The sequence below is a fragment of the Ictidomys tridecemlineatus genome, chromosome 4 (genome assembly GCF_052094955.1).
Source record: "Ictidomys tridecemlineatus isolate mIctTri1 chromosome 4, mIctTri1.hap1, whole genome shotgun sequence".
Classification (NCBI taxonomy): domain Eukaryota; kingdom Metazoa; phylum Chordata; class Mammalia; order Rodentia; family Sciuridae; genus Ictidomys; species Ictidomys tridecemlineatus.
Window position 1 is genome coordinate 949,723 of NC_135480.1, and position 25,800 is coordinate 975,522.

Consider the following 25,800-nt stretch of genomic DNA (forward strand, 5'->3'; position numbering starts at 1 on the left):
GCAGATGCTGTGGTTTCTCGAGGCACCAGGAACTCAGGGGTCAGGCGGCCAGACACAGATGGTGTCAGGGAAGGTCCCGATGGGGAGACGGGGGGCGGGGGAGAACTCCCCGCAGCAGGACTGGGGGACCCCTGGGAAGCCAGGCCCCACCCACAGACACACCCCTGTCTGCCTGCTGCCCGCTACTGACCAGCCAGCGCCCACTGTTTACCTGGGTGAGGGGGGACCAGAGGCTGGCTCCGCCCACCCACGTGAAGCTCCTGGAGCTGGAGCCAGCCCGGGGCTATAAAAGCCTGCGGCTGAGCAGAGTCACTCCTCAGAGGCCGCCTGTGGGGACATCTCCCCACTCTGCACACCATGGCTGTTGGCCGGAGGAAGCTGGCCCCACTCTGGGCCCTGGCCTTTGCCCTGGCCTGCACCCGGCACCCAGGTAGGCTGGGACCTCCAGCTTCCCCAGGTGGCCCCCCAAAGCCCCGGGGAGGCCCCGGCCCCAGGTGGGCAATGGCAGCTGGGTCCTGGGCTAGCTAGGTGTGTCCACGAGGGGCTCCAGCCATGAGCCCTGCCTGTGGCCTTGACCACCCTCAGCAGTGCCGGGCTTGGTGGTCGGCTGGGCTCTGGGCTGCCAGGCTTCTGAGGGGAGAAGCAGGAGCCATTTTCAGAGTCCGCTCAGGCCTGGTCAGGGCCGGCTCTCTGCCCTCCCCACAGGCCTGGTTCACCGGCTCCTGCCTGTCTAGGCTCCTGGGGGTGGCCTGGGGTACGTCTCGGGGCAGGTCTCACCCACCCCTGCACCCCTGAGAGTACTGGGGCTCAGGGTCCCGAGACTTCTGTGACGTCCCTGCCTCTGCTGACGGTGCCCCGGTGATGTCCAGGGGTGGGAGAGACCGGCCTCCTGGAAGGGCAGGTGCCTTCCCTGCCCACCTTCCCTCCACCGGGCAGCCCCAGAGTCTAAGCCTCTCCGAGAACGTGCTGGGCCCCCTGCCCCTCCTGGCCACCCCTTCCTTCAGCGTGGCTCTCCCTGGGCTCAGAAGTCTCCCAGGACCCTTGGAGGGGTACTGGGCCCGCAGGGAAGGACAGGGTGAAGGGGGCTCCCAGGGGAGCTGCCCGTCTCAGACAGTGCCCCCCGAGTCCCCACCCCCTGACCCTCCCAGTGGCCTCCTGCAGCACATTCCCGGGGCCAGGACTGCTCCCTGAGGCTGGGGGCCTGGACCTCACGGGCCCTCCCAGGCCAGGCCCCCCGCAGCCCACTGAGGGGGTGTGCTGGCTGGTGAGGAGGGGCAGCCTCTGGGGGACGGCATGTCTGGTCCCACTCTTTCTCTGTCTGTTCCCCTGGGCTGGCCAGTTGTCACCTTACAAGACCCCGGGCACAGGGCACCAGGGAGATGAGGGCCCCCAGCCTGGCCCGAGGACCCCAGGGGCAGTGTAGGATTGGAGGTGGGCTCAGTGGACCGAGTCCACGCTCTGCCCCAGCCCCTCCTGTGCGTGGCTGTGGGTGGGCCAGGCCCCTCCCCCACCCTGGCTCGGGGGCCTCAGGCCCGTGTCTGGGATCATCTGCCATTTGTGCAGCCATGGAGGACCCAGTCTCCCTGCAGGCCCTGCTCCAGCTGCCCTGGCCATCCTGGCCCACCCAGCCACTGGGAGCACCGGCTCACCCTGGCCCTCAGACCCCTGGGCTCCTGGGACAAGCTGTCACTGACCACATCTCTACTCCTGATTCCCAGTGGAGTCCAGGACGAGCATGGCTGGCTCTGTTCCCACAGCCCACACAGAGGACAGGCCCTGGCACAGGGCAGACACACAGTGACTGAGGGAACAGGAACCAAGGAATGGTCCCTGGAGACGCAGGGCCAGGGTGAGGCGGCCCGGCCAAGGCTCAACGGGCCAGCAGAGGGAACGCCCCCAGGGGTCTCTCTCTAGCCGCCGGCCCGACACTGACAAAGCCCACGTGGACGGAGATGTCCAGCCCCCAACAGGGCAGAGGGAACATCCTGCGCTGGCCACCCCGCACCTCCCTCCGTCTGCAGGCCTGGTGGCACAGCCGAGGCACCTGTCTGCAAGTCTCCTCAGGTTTGCCCCCTCCTCCGCAGGCCAGGCCCAGCAGGGCTCTCTGCAACCCGGCCGTGAGCCCAGCGCCGACCTCTCTCCCCTTCCAGGGCACAGCGGTGAGTCTTGGCCTCTGTTCCCTACCCTCTGCCTGCAGAGCCCCTGACCCCACCTGGGTGGGCACAGGGTCCCCAGGGGCCACTTGTCTGGGGCTGGCTCTACAGCAGACAACAGCTGTGGCGTCAGAACTTGGGGCCGGAAGACATGCAGGTGTGCATGGCCTGGCCAGTCCCTGCCCGGCCTCTCTGGCCCAGCCTCGTACCGGTCATGGGTGGGTCCCTGAAGCTCAGGCTCTGAGGGACCTCAGAGGCTGCTGGCTCCACCGCCACAGGGCCAGCCGGGTGCTGGGGCTGGGGGCCGGGTCCCCCGTCTCCCCCTGTTTGACTCTGCTGCAGCCACCCGCACCCCTTTCAGGCTTTGGAGCTGGCTCTGGAGGGTGGCCAGAGGCTTCAAAGCGGGGGTTTTGGGGTGTTTCGGGTTACAGCCCCGTCTGTTTGCCTTTCCCACACCAGTCCAGTCCAGGAGCAGCAGGGCCTAATCTCCTCATCTCCTTGACCCAGGCTTTTTGCCTCCCGGGAGCAAGAGACCCCACCTACAAGTAGCAGGTTCCGGGGCCGTGAGGGCCAGCAGCCCGGGGCTCTGCAGGGAGACGGATGGGGAAGGCCCGGGATCGCTGGGTGTGGGCCGGGTGCAGCGCTCGGTGCAGGTCTCAACAGCAGCCGCCAGACTGGGCTTACAGGCCCAGAGCTTGGGTCCGCTGGCCCTGGCCCATCTCCTCGGGGCAGTGGCGTCCCTGGCTCCTGGAGGCACATCCCATGAGCTGCTGTCTCCACAGGTGACCCCCTCCTCAGGATGACTGACACCCCGCCTCTGAGCACCATCCCTGTGGTCCAAGGTGAGCGAAACCCGAGGCCCGGAAAGAGGTGTGGGTTAGCTGGGCGCCCCTCCCTCACACCTGCAGGGGCTGGTTGGAAAGGGAACCCCAATTCCAGGTGGAGGAAGCATTGGAAAATTGTCCCAAACTGCCATGGCCGGTTCCCAGAGTTCCCTGGGAGCAGAGGGGACCCCAGATGCCGCACCCCGGGCAGCAGCACGAGGGGGGACTCCGGGGACAGGTGGAGGGTCATCCCTGGTGGGTGCAGTGGGCGCAGGCAAGCTCCTCCAAAGGCCACGCTGTTGTCCTGCAGCCCCGAACCCGGCCCACAACGGGCGGGTGTGCAGCACCTGGGGCGACTCCCACTACAAGACCTTCGACGGGGACATCTTCCGCTTCCCCGGCCTGTGCAACTACGTGTTCTCTGCCCACTGTGGAGCCGCCTACGAGGACTTCAACGTGCAGCTGCGCCGCAGCCGGGCGGCCAACACCACCACGCTGAGCAGGGTCATCATGAAGCTCGATGGCCTGGTCATCGAGCTGAATGAGAGCTCCGTCCTGGTCAATGGCCACCCGTGAGTCCGAGCCCCGGGTGGCACCCTGTGGGGTGACGGTGGGGGTGAGCAGGGCGTCATCTGTGAGGGAAGAGGCCGCAGTGCTGGCCAGGCTCTCTGGGCCCTTCCCGGTTCCTCCAGAACACCAGGGCCTCCAGGCGCTCTCTCCTGTCCCTCACAAGGCTGGGGACCCTCCTGGCAGGACCCCCTCCTCGCCCTGCCCCGGGTGCCTCAGCCCCACCCTCTCTCCACAGGGTCCAGCTGCCCTTCAGCCAGTCTGGGGTCCTGATGGAGCGCAGCAACGGCAACCTGAAAGTCACGGCTCGGCTGGGCCTCGTCTTCATGTGGGACCAGGACGATGACAGCCTCCTGGTGAGGCTGCGGGTGGGGAGGACAGGCCTCCCGTGAGGTCAGGGTGGACAGGCCTCCCGGGAGGACAGGGTGGACAGGCCTCCCGGGAGGACAGGGTGGACAGGCCTCCCGGGAGGACAGGGTGGACAGGCCTCCCGTGAGGACAGGGTGGACAGGCCTCCCGGGAGGACAGGGTGGACAGGCCTTCTGGGAGGACAGGGTGGTCCTCTGGGTGAGGCTGGTCAGGCAGGATGGATGGGCTTCCCAGCGGGGGTGCACACCTCCTGTCCTCCAAGGGCCTGGCCTGCCCTGGTCAGCTGTCCAGAGGGTGGAGACTGCCCTGGGCTAAGGGGGCAAGAGGGTAAGACCCTGCCCCACAGGAGGTGAGGGGCAGGACCAGCAGAGCCCTGGGGTCTGCTCCCACAGAGGAGCCCTGCTCAGGGCCGAGCTTCCTGCAGCTCCTGGGGTGGGCCTCACGCTGGGGTCTCTCTGGGGCACGTTCCCTCTGGGGATGGGTCCCTCCTATCCTGGGCTTCCTGGGACTGGCTCTGATGTGTCCCCCATTCCAGCTAGAGTTGGACAGCAAGTTCGCCAACCAGACCTGCGGGCTCTGTGGGGACTTCAACGGCATCCCAGTGTTCAACGAGTTCCTTTCCCATGGTGAGGCTCTCCAGGCCCCTGTCCCCTCCTCAGCTCCCTGGAGGGCCCCGTCTCCCAGAGTCCCACAGCCCCTGCCACACACTCTCACACCGCACACATGTGCCTGACCCGGGCACAGGCGTGTGCACATGCAGACCTGCTCACAGGCACGGTTCTAGCACACACCCTACACACTGGTGCGCAGACACACGTGCCCACTCAGTCCTGGCGTCTGCCTGCCTCAGGGGTGCGTGTGGGAAGCTGAGAGCCAGTCAGGACCCTGTCCTCCGTGCCGCTGCTCTGGACAGGGGCCCAGGACCCGCAGCCTCCCTGGAAATCGGCACCTGCTTCCTCAATGCTCGCGCCGTTGCCACGAGAAGTGGCGTTCCAACTGTGGCTGCACAGCCAGCCTCCCTGACCGTCCCCCAGCTGCCAGGCCACCCCCAGAAGGGTTGTCCAGTCAGGGGCATGGAGCCTGCCCAAGCCTCCAGCTGCCCCTGGCCAGCGAGGCCCTGTGCAGGGCTGGCCAGGGAAGCGCAGGCTCACTTTCTGCCCCTGGTGCATCCCAGCCCAGCGGCAGGATCAGTCTCCAGGCTCCCGCTGCTTCCTTGAGTCATTTCCAGACCCCCCGAGTGTCCCAGGGTGGGCAGGATGGGGAAGCCCACCTCGGGGCTCTGGCCCCTGGGACTTCATGGCCTGGGTGCTGGGCTGCAGGGTCTGGGGCCTGCAGGAAGAGCCAGCTCCTGTTTCCTACAGATGTCAGGCTGACCCCCATGGAGTTTGGGAACCTGCAGAAGATGGACGGGCCCACGGAGCAGTGCCAGGACCCCGACCCTGCACCCCAGAACTGCTCCATCAGCTCCGTGAGCCTCGGAGGGCAGGGCAGAGGTGGGGGGAGGGGCTGCGGGTGGTCCTCCGATCTCGCAGGGCATCCCCGAGCCTGGCCTCCTGCCTTGCCCCAGGGCATCTGCGAGGAGCTCCTGCGAGGCCAGCTGTTCTCGGGCTGTGCGGCCCTGGTGGACGTCAGCAGCTACGTGGAGGCCTGTCGGCAGGACCTGTGTCTCTGTGAGCAGGCCGACCTGCCCAGCTGCATCTGCCACACGCTGGCCGAGTACTCACGGCAGTGCGCCCACGCAGGGGGCCTGCCCCAGGACTGGAGAGGCCCCGACCTCTGCTGTGAGTGCCCAGCCCTGCCCTACCCCCAGTGCCCATTCCCACCACGCTGTCCTGCGGGAAAGGAGCTGGGTGTGACGACCTGCCCTGTGGCCCTGCAGACCAGACGTGCCCCCTGAACATGCAGCACCAGGAGTGTGGCTCCCCCTGCACAGACACCTGCTCCAACCCCCAGCGCTCCCAGCTCTGCGAGGACCACTGCGTGGCCGGCTGCTTCTGCCCTGAGGGTCAGTTGGGGGCCCACCCCTGCCAACCCAGGCACAGGACCCCCCAAACACAGATGCCTTCTGGGTGCCAGATGGCTCTGGCTGGACCACAGAACAAAGACCCCTCAGACCCTGCTGGGGGTGCCCCTGGGCCTCAGGGTGGCTGGGCCCTGGGGGTACCTGTGTCACAGCTGACCTGCTTCCTGCAGGGACGGTGTTTGATGACATCGGCCAGACTGGCTGTGTCCCCATGTCTCAGTGTTCCTGCATGTACAATGGGACCTCCTACGCCCCAGGGGCCAACTACTCTACAGACTGCACCCGGTGGTAGGTCCCTCCCTGTCCCCAGCCTGCCCAGGGCCAGTTCCTCTGGGAGCTCAGGGCTAGGCCTAGGTTGCAGGTCTGCTGTGGCCTCGCAGCCTGCTGGAAGCCCCGTCTGGAGGGGTGCGGCAGGCCTGGTGCCCTGGGCAGCACACACTGTGCTCCTTCTCTCCTCCTAGCACCTGCTCCGGAGGCCGCTGGAGCTGCCAGGAGGTGCCGTGCCAGGGCACCTGCTCTGTGCTGGGCGGCTCCCACCTGTCCACGTTTGACGAGAAGCAGTACACCGTGCATGGGGACTGCAGCTACGTGCTGACCAAGGTACGGCCCTGGGCACCTGGGATGGCCAGCCTCCCTGGGCCCCAATCCTGGGCTTCACCAGGGGAGACCATGAGGGAGTGCCTGGGTCACATGGATGCTGGTTAGAGTGTAGCGGCCCCTGTCCAGTGCCCTGACCCCTCTGACCTTGCATTTCGGTTTTCAATGGCTCTATTTTTAGAGCAGTTTGGGGGTCATTTGTTGGTCAGGCAGAAAGTGCATTGAACCCCAGCTGCCCACCTCCCCGCCCAGCTCGCCCTCTTATCATCTTGGGTCAACGTGGTGTGGGCCACCACTGAAGAGCAAAACCCACGTGCCCTGGTCCCTGTGTCGTGGCCTCCAGCAGGCTCTCTGGCGAGGTGCACCTGTGGGGTGGATGAGGCCTGGCGTCCTGCATCCACCATGGCAGTGTGGTGGGGAGCCGCTGCCCCGGATGTCTGCTCCCTGTCCCTCTGCGGGCCCCTGGGACCCTGGTCTGCCTCCCCCAGGGCCTCCCCAGCCTCCCCAGCGAGCCTCCCCCAGGACCTGTTTGGAGGCAGTGCTTTCCCTCCGACGGTGAACAGTTTCCTCCCTGGGTGCCGGGCTGTGCCCTCGGGGCTTCTGGCAAGGGGCAGTGTGGGCTGGAGGACAGGGGGAGGCCGACGAGGTGAGCGCCACGTGCTCCCCACAGCCCTGCCACGACGATGCCTTCGCGGTGCTGGCCGAGCTGCGCAGGTGCGGTCTGACCGAGAGCGAGACCTGCCTGAAGGGCGTGGAGCTGCGCCTGGGCGGGGGCCCCACGGTGAGTGTCGCCCAAGGGGGGGACGGGGCGCGACCCCCACTGCCAAGCTTCTCCGCCCCAGCCCTGGATCTGGCCACAGCCAGTGGACCCTCTGCCCCGGCCGGCCGTGTCCCTGCTCGCAGGTCCTCTAAGGGACTGTCCCTAAGTGGAGCAGCTCAGTGCCAGCCCCACCTGGCCCCGGGAAGGAGGGACACACCCCTGGCCAGCGAGGTCTCTGCTGGACTGACACACGGTCTGGTTTTTACGTTGCTAAAAGCACGTGTGGCCCTCGGACAGGCCAGACTCGGAGCGAGTCAGGGCAGAGCTCAGGGTCGCCGCCCTGTGGGCTGTGGGCACACTCTGCAGCCTCTGCAGGGACCGGGGGCGGTGGTGGAGGCCGCCCAGGCCCCCGCTGACGTGCTGGCTGCCCGCAGGCGGTGGTGGTGAAGGCCAGCGGGGAGGTGTTCGTGAACCAGATCTACACGCAGCTGCCCGTGTCCACAGGTGAGGGCACTGGCCCACTCCCGCCCTGGGGCTGCCTGTGGGTCCTGCCCGGCACCTCCCAGTGAGACCCCTGTGCTGTGTCCGCAGCCAACGTCACCCTCTTCAGACCCTCGACCTTCTTCATCATCGCGCAGACCCACCTGGGCGTGCAGCTGGCCATCCAGCTGGTGCCCACCATGCAGGTGTTTGTGCGGCTGGCCCCTGAGCTCCGGGGACTGACCTGCGGTAAGAGGTGGCACCCCGGGGTCCTGGCGCCCACCCCGTCCCTGAGCCCGCGCAGGGCCGCGACATGACTCTCCTCCCCAGGTCTCTGCGGGAACTTCAACAGCATCCAGGCCGATGACTTCCGGACCAACAGCGGGGTGGTGGAGGGCACGGGGGCCGCCTTCGCCAACACCTGGAAGACCCAGGCTGCCTGCCCCAATGCCAAGAGCAGCTTCGAGGACCCCTGCTCGCTCAGCGTGGAGAATGGTACGTGGCCATTGCTGGCTCCCTGAGGACCACTCAGGGCCTAGTGCGCCTGTTTGGGTGTCTCCTGACTCTGTCCTGGGGTACAGCTGTCCCCGCCTCAGGCTAGTGGTGAGCTGGCCATCATGTGTACTGTCACCCGAGAGGTGAGTCTGGGAAGAAGGAATGGGGGGCAGTGTGGAGCCCAGTGTGTCTGCTGGCCGATCGTCAGGTCCGGAGGAGCCTCGGGCCGACCAAGCCGCTCTCCTGCTGTGGCTGCAGCCTGCAGCACTGGGGCCAGCTGCAGGGTGGAGGGGAGTACGCCCATCTTCCTGCGCTGCTGACCGTCCAGCCCCTGCCCCGGGCAGGCGTTCAGCCAGCAGGTCCTGGCTCACTTGCTCTCCCTGTGTGGCCCACCCCTACCCAGAGAAGGGGTGGAGCGGTCTTGTCACATCCGTCCCTCGTAGTGGCTACCCACGTCCCTAGAAGGTGGTGGCACTGGGGGGCTGGGCTGGGGACCCAGGAAAGGAGAGAAGCAGTAGCCATGGCGTCTCCAGGCCTCACGGGCCCTTCTGTGTCCGAGTGCCTGCTCTATCTGCTGGGGGCAGGAGCAGCCCCGGGTGGGTTGCCCAGGAGTGACCATGGACAGCCTGCCTTTTGCCCACAGAGAAGTACGCCCAGCACTGGTGCTCACAGCTGACCAGCCCTGACGGCCCCTTCGCCCAATGCCACGCCACCGTGAGCCCCAGCACCTACTATTCGGTAATGCCCACCCACCACCCCTGCAGTCCAGGTCCTGCTGCTGGGCTATGGGGACGCCCCCAGGGAGTCAGGGGACACTGAGAAGGGGCGCTGGGCAGCGAGCCTTCTCGGGACCGTAACGGCCCAGCAGGCCCCAGGTGTGGGTTCCAGGACCAAGCCCGTCCCTGGGTCTGTTCCCATGGAGCTCATTCACTAATTCTCCCCCTGACTCATGCACTGGGCCTGCCTGGGACTCCAGCCCTGTACTGGACGCAGGAGCTAACCCAAGCAGGGAGTCAGCCGGGGCAGGGGCTGGACCCCCTGGGCCACAGAGATAAAGGGCCAAGGTCTTGCTGGAGCCCCCAGCCCCATGGGTGGCCAGCCCTGCATGGGGCTCTGCTCAGCTGCACGTGGGGTGTGAGGGAGGACCCAGGGGAGCATCCCAGGAGGCCAAGATGGGGCCCAGGCAGGGACTGGCAGGGTGGGGGACATTGGCCACCTGTGTGCTGAGTCCCTGACCCTGATGTCTCTGGCCCCCAGAACTGCATGTTCGACACGTGCAACTGCGAGAAGAGCGAGGACTGCATGTGCGCGGCCCTGTCCTCCTACGTGCAGGCCTGTGCCGCCAAGGGCGTGCTGCTGCGTGGCTGGAGGGCCGGCGTCTGCAGTGAGTGCCGGGCAAGCGGGCCCCCCCCGCCAAGACCCGTCCTCTGCCCAAGGCCATCACAGTCTGGGGCTCTGTCCAGGAGGCCTGGGCCCCTGACTACCCACTGCTGCCCACCTGGCTGTGCCCATCAGCATCCTGAGTGTCCCCTCTTCCTGGCTTCCTGCAGCAAAGCCCACAACCACCTGCCCCAAGTCCATGACCTACCACTACCACATCAGCACCTGCCAGCCCACCTGCCGTGCCCTGAGCGAGGAGGACGTCACCTGCCATGTCAGCTTTGTCCCTGTGGATGGCTGCGCCTGCCCAGAGGGCATGTTCCTGGACGCCTCGGACAAGTGTGTGCCGGCTGCCAGCTGCCCCTGCTACCACAGGGGCTCCATGGTCCCCAACGGCGAGTCTCTGCACGACAGCGGGGCCGTCTGGTGAGACGTGCCTCGGGGGTGTGGGACAGGGGCTCAGTGGCCAGAACACACCTGCTGACCGTCTCCTCCTCACAGCACCTGCACACAGGGGACGCTGACCTGCATCGGGGGCCCAGCGCCCACCCAAGGTGAGCTCAGAGAGGGGCATGGCTGTCCTCAGGCCCGTCCTCTCCAGGGGAAGCCCTGAATGGCTTCTTTGTCCCCCTCCAAGCTAGGGGGCAGCGGCAGCTGACTGGCCTCTGTGTCTAGCGCCGTCTGAGCCCTGGGCTCTGCCCGGGTTGGCGAGTGACACGCACCAGTGTGGCACTCCACACTCCCCCACCTGCACGGGCAGGCTCCTCCGCCCCTGGGGGCCATGTGCAGCCGAGCCTGGCTGGAGGGGCTTAGGGTCCCCTGCACCCCTCCTTTTCCCCAGTGTGTGACGCACCTATGGTCTACTTCGACTGCCACAATGCCACTCATGGGGCCACCGGAGCTGGCTGCCAGAAGAGCTGTCATACCCTGGACATGGCCTGTGTGAGTGACTGGTGGCCCCAACAGTCTCCCTGATGGTAGCCAGGGTCCTTCAAAGGTGCTCCTGGGGGAGGGGGTAGCCAAGCTGGGCCCACCGCTGGACCGGGTCCCTGGAGGACCCCTGCCTGCTGACTGGGCTCGCCTACCCTTGGCCCGGTGGAGGACGACGCAGGTCCAGGCAGCTGTCCCCACCACTCACTGTGTCCCTGTGCCCTACAGTACAGCCCCCAGTGTGAGCCGGGCTGCGTGTGCCCCCCGGGGCTGGTGGCCGACGGGAGCGGGGGCTGCATTGCCGCTGAGGACTGCCCCTGCATGCACAACGGGGCCAGCTACAGGCCGGGGGAGACCATCTGGGCAGGCTGCAACACCTGGTATGTGGCTCAGCGCCCCAGGGGACTGTCCTTGTCAGAAGCTGAAGAAGCCCTGGCAAGGCCCCGGGCCCACACACACGGCCCAGGTTCTCAGGGGGACTCTGGGTGGCCCAGGCCGCGAGACCCTCTGGGCATCTGTTGGTCTACTGGGTCCTTCCTCTTGGGGAGGGGTGGCTGCCAGGAAGCACCGAGGGTCCCCGCAGAGCCCCTGGAGGACCCTGACCTGACCCCTCGTCCTCTGCAGCACCTGTGAGAACAGAATGTGGCGGTGCACAGAAGAGCCCTGCCAGGCCACCTGTGCCCTGTACGGGGATGGCCACTTCCTCACCTTCGATGGCCAGCGCTACACCTTCGGTGGGGACTGCCAGTACACGCTGGTGCAGGTAGGGGGTCTGCGCCTCTGTCCATAGCACGCCCGGCCCTGGGGGCTGCAGGCCCAGCCGAGCCCCGCCCTGACCGCCTCCTCTCCCCAGGACCACTGCGGCGGTAACGGCAGCGCCAAGGATGCCTTCCGTGTGGTCACCGAGAACGTCCCCTGTGGTACCACGGGGACCACCTGCTCCAAGGACATTAAGATCTTCCTGGGGGTGAGTGAGGGGCACAGCTGGGAGGGGCACTCTGGGGGCTCCACGGTGGCACCGAGCACCTAGAGCGCAGGGTCCCCCGGGCCTAAGGGACGCCTTGTCTCACAGAGCTATGAGCTAAAGCTGAGCAGCGGGAAGGTGGAGGTGGTCCAGAAGGGCGCAGGCCAGGAGCCGCCCTACACCATCCGCCAGATGGGCATCTACCTGGTGGTGGACACCGACGCAGGCCTGGTGCTGCTGTGGGACAGGAGGACCAGCATCTTCCTGAGACTCAGCCCCGAGTTCAAGGTGAGGCCGAGGGGAGGCCCCTGCTGTTGTCCCTGCTGGGGGCCATGGGACATACCGGAGGGGCCGAGGGACAGAGTCCGCCAGAGAGAGGGAGAGATGGGGTCTGAGAGCAGATACAGGGGCGGAGCCTCCGGGCAGCAGCGAGGAGGGAGCCCCCGGTGTGTGAGTCCTGCAGCGTCCCAGCCCAGGGAGGGCAGGCTGCGGATGCCCTCAGTCTGGACACTGGGAGTCCAAGCCAGGTGCAGGCTGAGCTCCCGGGAGAGGCCTTTCTGTCGCAGCTTTGGGCAGGGCGTCCTTGTCAGGTGGCTGGGTCACTCCCCATCCTCTGTCATCATGTGGGCCCTCCCTGGGTGCCTGTGTCCACATCCTCCCTGGCATAAGGACAGCGGACATTGGATTGAGGGCCCATTCTACCCCAGTGTGACCTCAACCTACCACATCTGGAAAGGCTCTCTTTCCACTAAGTCTCGGTCCAGGCCCAGGACTGAGTCAGAGCCACTGCCCAGCCCACTCCAGGACACACCGGGCTGGCTGCTGTGGCCCCAGCACAGGCAGGAGGCTGGAGGGAGGGCAGGCCGTGTGGCCCCTGGAAAGTTCACAGTCTCTGATGCTGTGTGGGCAGCAGGGCGTAAGCAGGGCCCTGAGGCCACCCTGCAAACCTCGCACCCCTCCCCTTCCGGGGGACCATCCTGCTGGATGCTCAGGTGGCGGTGGGCTGAGGAAGAGGCTCTGTGCCCAGCCTCCCTTCTCCCTGTGCTTCTGCAGGGCAGGGTCTGCGGCCTGTGTGGGAACTTCGATGGCAATGCCCTCAATGACTTCACCACGCGGAGCCAGGCCGTGGTGGGTGACGCGCTGGAGTTTGGAAACAGCTGGAAGCTCTCCCCGTCCTGCCCGGATGCCCCGGTGCCCAAGGACCCCTGCACCACCAACCCTTACCGCAAGGCCTGGGCCCAGAAGCAGTGCAGCATCATCCACAGTGCCACCTTCGCCACCTGCCATGCCCATGTATGGCCAGCCAGGCAGGGCAGGGGGGTCTCTGGGCTGAGAAGGGACCACGGGCAATGGTCCCAGGAGGCAGAGGGGACAAGAGGGGGAGGGCAGCATCAGCTAAGAGCGCAGAGAGCTGGGCTCGGGGCCCATGTGGACATGCCACAGTGGCCAGGCTGGTGCACTGCTCCTAGCAGCCGTGGCCTGAGTTGTGTGGGGTGTTGCTCTGAGCACTGCCCCAGAAGCCCCAGGCGGGCAGGAGCCTGTGGGCCAGGTGGGAGCTGGCCTGTGGGCACAGAGGCAGTGCTGGGAAACCACTGTAGGCCATGCATTTGCTCTCTTGAGCTCCAGTGGAAACTGGCCCAGGTTAGTGACCACAGGCCAGATCCCCCCAAAGCCCAGTGGCTCCCGGGAGTCTGAGGCCCGTCTCCCTCAGGTGGAGCCGACCATGTACTACGAGGCCTGCGTGGGTGACGCGTGTGCCTGCGACTCGGGGGGAGACTGTGAGTGCTTCTGCACCGCTGTGGCCGCCTATGCCCAGGCCTGCCACGAAGCCGGAGTGTGCGTGTCCTGGAGGACGCCGGACGTCTGCCGTGAGTACAGGGGCCCGGGGCTCCAGGACCCGAGGTGGCAGCTCTCGGCACGTGTGCCTGGCTGCATGCGTGGTCCCTGGAGGAGTAAGAAGGCCTCCAAGGAGGAGGGAAGGGGTGGACGGCGCCCTCGGGTGGAGCGCTCAGCAGAGCTTCCGCCTGGCCCAGAGAAGCCCCGGGACGAGGGCCCAGCTGGGCTGCCCTGGCTGGAGACCCTGCCCTGGCGCCTCCCCTGGTCTGTTTAGAAGGCCCCAGTGCAGGCTGCTCTGACCACCCCCCTTGCCCCCCCAGCGCTGTTCTGCGACTACTACAACCCCCAGGGGGAGTGTGAGTGGCACTTCCAGCCCTGCGGGGCGCCCTGCATGCGCACCTGCCGGAACCCCAGTGGGCGCTGCCTCCACGATCTGCGGGGCCTCGAAGGTGGGCAGGGACCGGCTTCCCAGGCCTGGGCACCCTCACGGGGCTGGGCTCTCCTGGCCCCGCGAGGAGCCCGTGGCCTCAGCCTCTAGGGCACGGTGGTGTCGTGGAGAAGGCTGAGGGCTGGGGACAGTGCTGGGGCCCTCCTGGGCTGGGGTGGCCAGCTGGCCTCTGTGGCTGGGACTCAGTCCTCTCTGTCCCACAGGCTGCTACCCCAAATGCCCACCGTCGGCTCCCATCTTCGATGAGGACAAGATGCAGTGTGTGGACAAGTGCCCAACCCCAACACCCCCCCCACCCTGCCGCATCCACGGGAAGTCCTACCGGCCCGGGGCCACCGTGCCCTCGGACAAGAACTGCTACTCGTGGTGAGTCCCTTGGCAGGGGGCCACAGAGCCTAGAGCACGTGGGGGATCCAGGCCCCTAACCAGCAGCCCCCGGGACTCGGGCCTGCAGGACCAGAGGGTGCCCTGGCCGGGTCTCTGGGGGAGGGCCTCGCTCTCAGGGGTGCCGTCTGCCGTGATGGGCCGGTGGCTCTGGGTCCGGGTTCTGGACCGCGGCAGGCATTTCTCAGGGGCTATCCCCCTGATTCCCCAGGCTCAGAGGCGAAGCTGAGTGTTGGTGCTTGTTGGTCGGGGGACTCTTGGGGTGCGGGGACCGGCAAACAGGCGGGTGGTGGGGGAGCTGAGGCCAGATGATCTGCCAGGGACCCAGGGGTGGGCAGCCATCGCCATGGTTGGGTAGAGCACCAGCAGCTCCTGGGTCCCCCACCCGGCTTCCACTTGTGTGGACTGGGGAGTCCTCCAGAGGGTGGGACCTCGGGAAGCTAAGTTTGAAGTCCCAGGCCTGGGCAGGGACTCCACCCCTGGCAGTGGGCATGGCCGAGGGCAGGCTGTGCTGGCGCCCGTGCCCCAGCCCTCCTTCCCTCTCCCCAGCATCTGCACGGAGAACGGCGTGCACTGCGCCTACGACAGTGGTGGTAAGCAGCCGTGGCCTCCTGGGTCTGGGGTCTGGTGGGGAGGGACTCTGCCTCGCCTCAGCCCTCTCACGGAGGGCTGCCGTGCTCCCGCAGCCTGCGTCTGCACCTACGACGGGCGGCACTTCCACCCGGGGGACGTCATCTACAACACGACAGACGGCATGGGCAGCTGCATCTCCGCCCACTGCGGGGCCAACGGCACCGTGGAGAGGAGGGTCTTCACCTGCAGCCCCACCACCCCCAGGCCCCCGACCACCTTCTCCTTCTCCACGTCCCCACACAGTAAGGACAACGTGTGATGGCAAAGGGCCCCGGGGGTCCTGGGGGTGTCGCTCTCCCAGCGGACTGGCGTGGCTTCTCTTGCTGGAGGCCAGGTTCACGCCCAGCTCTGGGCAGCGGTGGCAGCCCCTGGGTATCGGGCACGGCAGTGGCTCACTCTCTCCTCCTTCCCTGCCATGGGAAGGGGCTGGCTCCAGGGTTTCACTCTGGCTGACCTGGAATCCACAGCTCCTTGGGGAGCTCAGGCCCCGGGCCGAGGCTTCCAGCACAGGGCAGCCATAGACACGTGGCTTCCGCTCAGGGCAGGCCCGGGGGCAGATGCCCTGTACTGAGGTCAATCCACTTGTTTATTGAAGAACTGTGATGCCCATCGGCCCACTGTGGGCCAGGTTCTGAGCAGACAGGTTCTTTTGTGTGTCCCTGGTCATTCAAATTTCAACATTGGCCCATTTGCTGTGGGGAAGCCCACCAGGCAGCCCCCAGGACAGAAGGTCATCAGAGCCAGGACCCAGTGAAGCCAGCCTACGTGTGCCCGGGCTCAGCCCGCAACCTTCTTTTCCCACAGCATTCAGCTCGAGGCAGACCACAGGTGTGGGCTCCAGCCCCACCCAGAGCACGGTGCGCCCAGTGCCTGTGAGCACAGCCTCATCCACAGCCACGGGCACGCCCCTCAGGACCACGCCTGCCACACCCCCTGTTTCGTCCTCTGTCCACTGTGGGGAGAAGTGCCTGTGGTCCCCCTGGCTGGATGTGAGTCGTCCCGGGCAGGGCGTGGACAGCGGTGACTTCGACACGCTGCAGAACCTCCGTGCCCACGGGTTCCGGATTTGCCAAGTGCCGAGGGCAGTGCAGTGTCGAGCTGAGGACGCGCCCGAGGTGCCACTCCAGGCCCTGGGTCAGCGCCTGGAGTGCAGCCCGACGGCTGGGCTGACCTGCCACAACAGGGACCAGGCATCAGGCCTGTGCCACAACTACCAGATCAGGGTCCTGTGCTGCAGCCCCTTGCCCTGCCCCACCTCCAGCCCTCCAGCCAGGCACAGGACTACCAACACGGTCCCCACGACCAGTGCCACCGTGTCCTCCACACCTGTCAGAACATCGTTCCTGAAGTCTACCCCAACTCCAAAAACAACTTCAGGAACACCCTCTGCCTCTGCATCACCCCCGGGAAGGTCCCAGGTCACGAGTGTGCCCACCACCTCTGGAGTCAGCCCGGTGAGCTGCTTACGGGAGTCCTGCACTTGGACACAGTGGATGGATGGCAGCTACCCCGGGCCTGGAAAGGACAGTGGAGATTTTGACACTTTTCACAACCTGAGATCCAAAGGGTATAAGTTCTGTGAAAGGCCCACAAGTGTGGAGTGCAGGGCTCAGTTCTTCCCCAACACGCCCCTGGCAGAGCTGGGACAGCAGGTGACCTGCAACTCTGAGGAAGGGCTCATCTGCTGGAACAGGGACCAGCTGCCGCCAATCTGCTACAACTATGAGATCCGGATCCAATGCTGTGAGCTGGTGGACGACTGCAGGAACGAGACCATAGGGACCCCGAAATCCATCGCCACACACCCCAAGTCCACGGAGGGCAGCACCACCACGAAGACCACTGTGACCACGGGAAGTCAGGCCACCTCGACAGGGCACACTACCCACCCAACACCAGTGCACACAAGTAGAGGGACATCAGTGGGCACAAAGGTCACCCAATCCCAGACCACCGACTGCCAGCCACAGTGCACCTGGACCAAGTGGTTCGACGTGGACTTCCCAGACCCCGGGCCGCATGGCGGAGACACGGAAACCTACAGCAACATCCTGAGCAAGGGAGAGAGGATCTGTCTCCAACCTGAGGACATCACCCGGCTGGAGTGCCGAGCCGAGAACCACCCCGAGGTCAGCATTGAGGCCCTGGGCCAGGTGGTGCAGTGCGAGCCCCACCTGGGCCTGGTGTGCCGCAACCAGGAGCAGCAGGGGCCCTTGGGGATGTGCCTCAACTACGAGGTGCGTGTCCTGTGCTGCCACACCCCCGACGGCTGCCCGACCACAGGACCTGTCACACATTCCAGCACCTCAAGAGAGACCGTGACCAGCCAAGTTCAGAAGACAGACTCTGCACTCACAGTCAGCCCAAGCTCCACACGGGAGACCAGCTCCACCTATGTGCACACAGTCAGCCCAAGCTCCACACGGGAGACCAGCTCCACCCCTGTGCACACAGTCAGCCCAAGCTCCACACGGGAGACCAGCTCCACCTCTGTGCACACAGTCAGCACAAGCTCCACACGGGAGACCAGCTCCACCTATGTGCACACAGTCAGCCCAAGCTCCACACGGGAGACCAGCTCCACCCCTGTGCACACAGTCAGCACAAGCTCCACAGGGAAGACCAGCTCCACCCCTGTGCACACAGTCAGCACAAGCTCCACAGGGAAGACCAGCTCCACCCTTGTGCACACAGTCAGCACAAGCTCCACGAGGGAGACCAGCTCCACCCCTGTGCACACAGTCAGCCCAAGCTCCACGAGGGAGACCAGCTCCACCCCTGTGCACACAGTCAGCCCAAGCTCCACACGGGAGACCAGCTCCACCCCTGTGCACACAGTCAGCACAAGCTCCACAGGGAAGACCAGCTCCACCCCTGTGCACACAGTCAGCACAAGCTCCACAGGGAAGACCAGCTCCACCCCTGTGCACACAGTCAGCACAAGCTCCACACAGGAGACCAGCTCCACCCCTGTGCACACAGTCAGCCCAAGCTCCACAGGGAAGACCAGCTCCACCCCTGTGCACACAGTCAGCACAAGCTCGACACAGAAGACCAGCTCCACCCCTGTGCACACAGACAGCACAAGCTCCACAGGGAAGACCAGCTCCACCCCTGTGCACACAGTCAGCACAAGCTCCACACGGGAGACCAGCTCCACCCCTGTGCACACAGTCAGCACAAGCTCCACACGGGAGACCAGCTCCACCCCTGTGCACACAGTCAGCACAAGCTCCACGGGGAAGACCAGCTCCACCCCTGTGCACACAGTCAGCACAAGCTCCACACGGGAGACCAGCTCCACCCCTGTGCACACAGTCAGCACAAGCTCCACGAGGGAGACCAGCTCCACCCCTGTGCACACAGTCAGCACAAGCCCCACGAGGGAGACCAGCTCCACCCCTGTGCACACAGTCAGCACAAGCCCCACGAGGGAGACCAGCTCCACCCCTGTGCACACAGTCAGCCCAGGCTCTAGGGGAAAGACCAGCTCTACCCCTGTGCACACAGTCAGCCCAAGCTCCACAGGGAAGACCAGCTCCACCCCTGTGCACACAGTCAGCACAAGCTCCACGAGGGAGACCAGCTCCACCCCTGTGCACACAGTCAGCACAAGCTCCACACAGAAGACCAGCTCCACCCGTGTGCACACAGTCAGCACAAGCTCCACACAGGAGACCAGCTCCACCCCTGTGCACACAGTCAGCCCAAGCTCCACACAGAAGACCAGCTCCACCCCTGTGCACACAGACAGCACAAGCTCCACAGGGAAGACCAGCTCCACCCCTGTGCACACAGTCAGCACAAGCTCCACACGGGAGACCAGCTCCACCCCTGTGCACACAGTCAGCACAAGCTCCACACGGGAGACCAGCTCCACCCCTGTGCACACAGTCAGCACAAGCTCCACGGGGAAGACCAGCTCCACCCCTGTGCACACAGTCAGCACAAGCTCCACACGGGAGACCAGCTCCACCCCTGTGCACACAGTCAGCACAAGCTCCACGAGGGAGACCAGCTCCACCCCTGTGCACACAGTCAGCACAAGCCCCACGAGGGAGACCAGCTCCACCCCTGTGCACACAGTCAGCACAAGCCCCACGAGGGAGACCAGCTCCACCCCTGTGCACACAGTCAGCCCAGGCTCTAGGGGAAAGACCAGCTCTACCCCTGTGCACACAGTCAGCCCAAGCTCCACAGGGAAGACCAGCTCCACCCCTGTGCACACAGTCAGCACAAGCTCCACGAGGGAGACCAGCTCCACCCCTGTGCACACAGTCAGCACAAGCTCCACACGGAAGACCAGCTCCACCCGTGTGCACACAGTCAGCACAAGCTCCACACAGGAGACCAGCTCCACCCCTGTGCACACAGTCAGCCCAAGCTCCACACAGAAGACCAGATCCACCCCTGTGCACACAGTCAGCACAAGCTCCACGGGGAAGACCAGCTCCACCCCTGTGCACACAGTCAGCACAAGCTCCACACGGGAGACCAGCTCCACCCCTGTGCACACAGTCAGCACAAGCTCCACAGGGAAGACCAGCTCCACCCCTGTGCACACAGTCAGCCCAAGCTCCACACAGAAGACCAGCTCCACCCCTGTGCACACAGTCAGCCCAAGCTCCACAGGGAAGACCAGCTCCACCCCTGTGCACACAGTCAGCACAAGCTCCACACGGGAGACCAGCTCCACCCCTGTGCACACAGTCAGCACAAGCTCCACGGGGAAGACCAGCTCCACCCCTGTGCACACAGTCAGCCCAAGCTCCACAGGGAAGACCAGCTCCACCTCTGTGCACACAGTCAGCCCAAGCTCCACAGGGAAGACCAGCTCCACCCCTGTGCACACAGTCAGCCCAAGCTCCACACGGGAGACCAGTTCCACCCCTGTGCACACAGTCAGCACAAGCTCCACACAGAAGACCAGCTCCACCCCTGTGCACACAGTCAGCCCAAGCTCCACAGGGAAGACCAGCTCCACCCCTGTCCCTACAAGCAGCAGCAGCCACACTCCAGCACCTGAGAGCACCCACTCCACACCCCAGACCACCAACTGCCAGCCACAGTGCACCTGGACCAAGTGGTTCGACGTGGACTTCCCAGACCCCGGGCCGCATGGCGGAGACACGGAAACCTACAGCAACATCCTGAGCAAGGGAGAGAGGATCTGTCTCCAACCTGAGGACATCACCCGGCTGGAGTGCCGAGCCGAGAACCACCCCGAGGTCAGCATTGAGGCCCTGGGCCAGGTGGTGCAGTGCGAGCCCCACCTGGGCCTGGTGTGCCGCAACCAGGAGCAGCAGGGGCCCTTGGGGATGTGCCTCAACTACGAGGTGCGTGTCCTGTGCTGCCACACCCCCGACGGCTGCCCGACCACAGGACCTGTCACACATTCCAGCACCTCAAGAGAGACCGTGACCAGCCAAGTTCAGAAGACAGACTCTGCACTCACAGTCAGCCCAAGCTCCACACGGGAGACCAGCTCCACCTATGTGCACACAGTCAGCCCAAGCTCCACACGGGAGACCAGCTCCACCCCTGTGCACACAGTCAGCCCAAGCTCCACACGGGAGACCAGCTCCACCCCTGTGCACACAGTCAGCCCAAGCTCCACACGGGAGACCAGCTCCACCTCTGTGCACACAGTCAGCACAAGCTCCACACGGGAGACCAGCTCCACCTATGTGCACACAGTCAGCCCAAGCTCCACACGGGAGACCAGCTCCACCCCTGTGCACACAGTCAGCACAAGCTCCACAGGGAAGACCAGCTCCACCCCTGTGCACACAGTCAGCACAAGCTCCACAGGGAAGACCAGCTCCACCCTTGTGCACACAGTCAGCACAAGCTCCACGAGGGAGACCAGCTCCACCCCTGTGCACACAGTCAGCCCAAGCTCCACGAGGGAGACCAGCTCCACCCCTGTGCACACAGTCAGCCCAAGCTCCACACGGGAGACCAGCTCCACCCCTGTGCACACAGTCAGCACAAGCTCCACAGGGAAGACCAGCTCCACCCCTGTGCACACAGTCAGCACAAGCTCCACAGGGAAGACCAGCTCCACCCCTGTGCACACAGTCAGCACAAGCTCCACAGGGAAGACCAGCTCCACCCCTGTGCACACAGTCAGCCCAAGCTCCACAGGGAAGACCAGCTCCACCCCTGTGCACACAGTCAGCACAAGCTCCACAGGGAAGACCAGCTCCACCCCTGTCCCTACAAGCAGCAGCAGCCACACTCCAGCACCTGAGAGCACCCACTCCACACCCCAGACCACCAACTGCCAGCCACAGTGCACCTGGACCAAGTGGTTCGACGTGGACTTCCCAGACCCCGGGCCGCATGGCGGAGACACGGAAACCTACAGCAACATCCTGAGCAAGGGAGAGAGGATCTGTCTCCAACCTGAGGACATCACCCGGCTGGAGTGCCGAGCCGAGAACCACCCCGAGGTCAGCATTGAGGCCCTGGGCCAGGTGGTGCAGTGCGAGCCCCACCTGGGCCTGGTGTGCCGCAACCAGGAGCAGCAGGGGCCCTTGGGGATGTGCCTCAACTACGAGGTGCGTGTCCTGTGCTGCCACACCCCCGACGGCTGCCCGACCACTGGGACACCTGCCTGGACTGCACCCCCCGAGCCCTCCTCTTCAGTGCCCTCCACCTCAGCTGTGTCCTCCCCGTGGTCGCCCAGCTCTGCGGCATCATCCACCCTTCCCTGCTTCTGCAGCGTGCTGGACCAGCTGTACCCTGCAGGTGAGTGTCCCTCGGGCCGGCCTTGGAGGCCCACTCTTGACTCCTTCCTGGCCAAGGCCATGGTGTTCCGGAGTTGAGTGGGCCTTTCTTGTGGCCGGGGCTAAATCTTGCCATGGCCTGTAGCCATAGCCCCTGTGCACTCTTGCCCACCACATTCAGGTGGGGGCTCCCTGCCCCCTGGGTGTCGGCCAGTTCGCCTAGGGTGCTGCTGTTTTGCAACCCAGCTCTGCTAACCTCCGGTGTCTCCTGTCGGCAGGGTCCATCATATACCGCCAGAGAGACCTCTCTGGCCATTGCTATTATGCCTTGTGTAGCCAGGACTGCGAGGTGATCAAAGGGGTTGACCACGACTGTCCTTCCACTACGCCGCCCCCTACCTCAGTTTCGTCCCTGTCCATGTCCACCCCTGAGACAGGGTGCCCAAATATGCATCCCCCAAGAGAGGTAAGCCCACCTCCTGCCCAGCAGGGCCTTGTGGCTCCTTCAGAGCCTCCTCTCCCCAAGTCCTCATGAGGGTCATGCTGACCCTTGGGAGCTGACCCTGCTGTGCTCTGGGGGGTCCTTTCCCCAGGATTTTGGATGGGTGGGCTTGCAGGTCAGTGGAGCCTATGGGGTCTGAGGCTGAAACACCACTTGCTGAGGGTGAAGTGGGGGCCAAGCAGGTGGCCATCACTGTGGACCGGGCAGCACACCCAGGGCTGGTGGCTGGGGATGGGCTCCTGAGCACAGCACCTCCTCTCCGGGCAGCTGGGTGCTGTGGCGGGGCACAGGGTGGGTATGGGCACGAACGAGGCTGGGAGGATGGGGCTCAGAGAGTCCCAGACAGCATGGTGGCCATTCCCTATTCCCATGAGGACCTCAGGGACTGTCCCTCTGGGCATCGAGGGAAGGGCCCATCCCAGGGATCAGACCCTGCAGCTGCCCTTGCTTCTGCAGAAAGGCGAGACCTGGCCCATGCCAAACTGCACCCAGGCCACCTGCGAGGGCAACAGCATCATCTCCCTGCGTCCACGCCAGTGTCCAGAGGTGAAGGAACCCACTTGTGCCAACGGCTACCCAGCCCTGAAGGTGGCTGACCAGGACGGCTGTTGCCAGCACTACCAGTGCCAGTGTGAGCTGGGGACCTGGAGGGGGCCAGCAGAGAGGGTGGAATTGGGTCAGACTTCAGGCAGAACATGTCAGCCACGAGGCTGGGATGGGTGTAGTTGAGACCCGCACCTTGGGGTGTCCAGGGAAGCCTGCAGAGCCTCTGGGCCCTGCCCGCTGGGATAAGGGGAGGGGCATCCACTCCCGCTACTCTGAGGCCTCACCAGCTCCTGCTGGCCACTTGCCTGTGGACGGTGAGGACGGGCTCCCAAGCTGCCCGTGTGGGGGCGGTGGGGGTCCAGGCCTGCAGGAGCCCTGGAGCCTCTGGTGAGCCCCCGGCACCCGCAGGTGTGTGCAGCGGCTGGGGCGACCCCCACTACATCACGTTCGACGGCACCTACTACACGTTCCTGGACAACTGCACCTACGTGCTGGTGCAGCAGGTGGTACCCGTGTTCGGCCACTTCCGCGTGCTCATCAACAACGACTTCTGTGACCCCAAGGACCAGCTGTCCTGCCCACAGGCCATCATCGTGGAGTACCACCAGGACCGCGTGGTGCTGACCCGCACGCCCGTTGGCGGGGTCATGACCAACCAGGTGGGGCTGCCCTGACGTGCAGGCGGGAGGCCGGCCTGCAGCTGCCCACCCCTGCCCACGTGCTGACTTCCTGGTGGCTGTCCCCATGTGCAGATCATATTCAACAACAAGGTGGTCAGCCCTGGTTTCCAGAGCAACGGCATTGCTGTCTCCCGCGTGGGCATTAAGATGTACGTGACCATCCGGGAGATTGGTGTCCAGGTCATGTTCTCGGGCCTCATCTTCTCTGTGGAAGTGCCGTTCAGCACCTTTGCCAACAATACCGAGGGGCAGTGTGGTGAGCCTGCCTGGGGACCTGGGCAGCAGGCTCGTGGGCTGGGGCTCCCGTGTGGGGTCGCTGGGCGCCCACCCTTTCACCCTGAGGGAACCACCCAGGGTTGGCTTCTCAGAGGACAGTGCAGCCCGGGAAGGGGGGGCCTGGGCAGGTCCCACAGGTGAGGGTGGAGATGTCTGGCCAGACCCAGCCAGGACCACTGGGCGCTGCAGGGCACAGTCCCCGTGGTCCAGCTCTCTGACCCCCTCCGTCTGGCCAGGTACCTGCACCAATGACAAGAGGGACGAGTGTCGCCTGCCAGGAGGCACAGTGGCCCCCTCCTGCTCCGCCATGTCAGGCCACTGGAAGGTGGACGTCCCCGGCCAGCCACACTGCCATGGGCCTCCCCTGACACCTCCCTCCACCACACCCCAGACCACTCCTGTCCAGTGCCCCCCATCGCCACTCTGTGAGCTGATCCTGAGCAAGTAAGGGTCTGTAAGGGGTGGGCAGCCCGCTGGGCCCCCTGCCAAGGGCAAGAGGGCCCTCAGGAGGCTCTGGGAAGGCCCAGAGCTGCCCTGTCACAGGCCCAGAATGCTGTCCGGGAGCTCTGGGTAGGGTGGTCACTGCCGGAATGCCACCCCAGGGCTTGGCTGCAGCCAGGCTGGCCAACCTGAGGGCCTTTGCTGTCCGCTCTCACGGATGCAGGCCCTGGTCACTTCCCCAGCACCTGGTGATGGGGAGCCTGGTGGAGAGGCACTTGCAGGAAGGGGGTGGGGGCCCGACCCCCTCCCTCGGGCATGCAGAGCTGCGGAAGGCCACTGTCCTCGCCTGGTGCTCTCTGGGGCGTCCTGTGTCGGGAAGACCCCGCGGTGGAGCTGGCTGGCGGCCCACACCACGCCTGCCCCCTCTGCCTGCAGGGTCTTCCAGCCCTGCCACCACGTCATCTCCCCGCAGTCCTTCTATGAAGGCTGCGTCTTCGATTACTGCCACATGACCCCCCCGGACGTGGTGTGCTCTGGACTGCAGCTGTATGCGGCGCTGTGTGCCTCGGAAGGCGTGTGCATCGACTGGAGGGGCCACACCGACCAGGCCTGCCGTGAGTGTCCGGCAGATGATCTGGGTGGGCTCATGGGGTCAGGCAGGGTTTCCTGGAGGAAGAGGGGACACCCAAGTCAGGGTCCTGTGGCCTCTGGAGGGCTGGATGCAGGTGGTCATGGGTGGGCAGCAGCAGAGCCTGAGGGGCCCAGAGCCTGGATGGACGGGTACCACTGACCGTTACTGAGGGCTCCCGAGTGGTGCTCGGCCGGAAGTTGGGGTCAAGAGCCCAGAGGCACAGCCTCGAGCTGGCCCTCAGGGTGGCATCTCTCCCTACAGCCTTCCCCTGCTCGGCTGGCAAGGTGTACCTGCCCTGTGGCCCGTCCAGCCTCCCCTACTGCTACGGGAAGGACAGCACCAGCTCCCTGTACGTGCACCCTCACGCCACCCACCGTGGGTCCAACAGAACCCAGAGCCCCCCCTGGGGGCCCCCTCCCTGGCCAGGGCACTGCTGCCCGGGGAGCAGGGGCTGCAGCCCATTCTGCCTTCCTGCAGGGCCCTCCCGGAGGCCGGTCCCATCACCGAGGGCTGCTTCTGTCCTGAGAACACGATGATTTTCAGCAGCGACGCCCAAGTCTGTGTGCCTGCCAACTGCAGCTGTACGTCCCCAGGGCTTGGTGGGGTGGCAGGGTGACCGTGCCTGCCTGGTGGCAACCTCTGATCTCTCCCTCTGCAGGGTGCCTGGGGCCCCATGGGGAGCCAGTGGAGGTGAGTGTGGTTGGGTGGCCTGACCCTGAACCCCAGGAAGCTGAGGCAGGAGGTCCCTGAAATGCAAGTCCTGGAGTGGCCAGCGTGGGCTGGGGCTGGGGGCTTCCTCTCGGTGCCAGAGGCCAGAGGAAGGGCAAGGAGATTGGCCAATGGCCCAACAGGACGTAGGAGGCCCCTTTTGTTAAGTGCCCTCCCTGCCCAACTTGGGGGTGACACTGGAGCTGCTTTGTGGGTACTGAGCCCCTGCCTGGCCATGTCCTCCTCTCCTTGGACCCCTTCCATCCTCACGGGGCAGGCCACCCCACAAAGCCCTTCCCACCTCATCTCCGGCCCTCCTGGGGTCTCCAGGACCAGTGCCAACCTGAGCTCCTGTCATTCTGAGTGCTGCCCCAGGTGTCCCCCGCGGGCCCCACCTTGTGAGCCAGCCTGGGCCCAGGCTGACCTGTGGCAGGCTCACACC

The 25,800-nt window shown here is 65.5% G+C and overlaps 1 protein-coding gene across 1 annotated transcript in view; it reads left to right on the forward strand.

Moving 5' to 3' along the window:
* Nucleotides 1–330: 330 nt before the first annotated feature.
* Muc5ac (mucin 5AC, oligomeric mucus/gel-forming) overlaps nucleotides 331–25,800 on the forward strand; it is a 29,513-nt gene continuing 4,043 nt past the window's right edge. Inside the window, 40 exon segments of the mRNA XM_078045284.1 lie at nucleotides 331–430; nucleotides 2,085–2,159; nucleotides 2,936–2,995; nucleotides 3,288–3,549; nucleotides 3,783–3,900; nucleotides 4,449–4,539; nucleotides 5,275–5,381; nucleotides 5,481–5,694; nucleotides 5,793–5,918; nucleotides 6,107–6,224; nucleotides 6,398–6,536; nucleotides 7,204–7,314; nucleotides 7,728–7,797; nucleotides 7,885–8,022; nucleotides 8,104–8,268; nucleotides 8,912–9,006; nucleotides 9,526–9,652; nucleotides 9,819–10,074; nucleotides 10,150–10,202; nucleotides 10,490–10,590; nucleotides 10,807–10,958; nucleotides 11,203–11,341; nucleotides 11,432–11,545; nucleotides 11,651–11,830; nucleotides 12,596–12,835; nucleotides 13,254–13,410; nucleotides 13,699–13,827; nucleotides 14,030–14,192; nucleotides 14,760–14,803; nucleotides 14,897–15,085; nucleotides 15,648–21,596; nucleotides 21,853–22,040; nucleotides 22,533–22,707; nucleotides 23,031–23,281; nucleotides 23,375–23,558; nucleotides 23,815–24,022; nucleotides 24,455–24,633; nucleotides 24,912–24,999; nucleotides 25,128–25,231; nucleotides 25,309–25,340. Coding sequence (XP_077901410.1) covers nucleotides 358–430; nucleotides 2,085–2,159; nucleotides 2,936–2,995; nucleotides 3,288–3,549; nucleotides 3,783–3,900; nucleotides 4,449–4,539; nucleotides 5,275–5,381; nucleotides 5,481–5,694; nucleotides 5,793–5,918; nucleotides 6,107–6,224; nucleotides 6,398–6,536; nucleotides 7,204–7,314; nucleotides 7,728–7,797; nucleotides 7,885–8,022; nucleotides 8,104–8,268; nucleotides 8,912–9,006; nucleotides 9,526–9,652; nucleotides 9,819–10,074; nucleotides 10,150–10,202; nucleotides 10,490–10,590; nucleotides 10,807–10,958; nucleotides 11,203–11,341; nucleotides 11,432–11,545; nucleotides 11,651–11,830; nucleotides 12,596–12,835; nucleotides 13,254–13,410; nucleotides 13,699–13,827; nucleotides 14,030–14,192; nucleotides 14,760–14,803; nucleotides 14,897–15,085; nucleotides 15,648–21,596; nucleotides 21,853–22,040; nucleotides 22,533–22,707; nucleotides 23,031–23,281; nucleotides 23,375–23,558; nucleotides 23,815–24,022; nucleotides 24,455–24,633; nucleotides 24,912–24,999; nucleotides 25,128–25,231; nucleotides 25,309–25,340 — 11,364 coding nt within the window. The 5' untranslated portion in view covers nucleotides 331–357.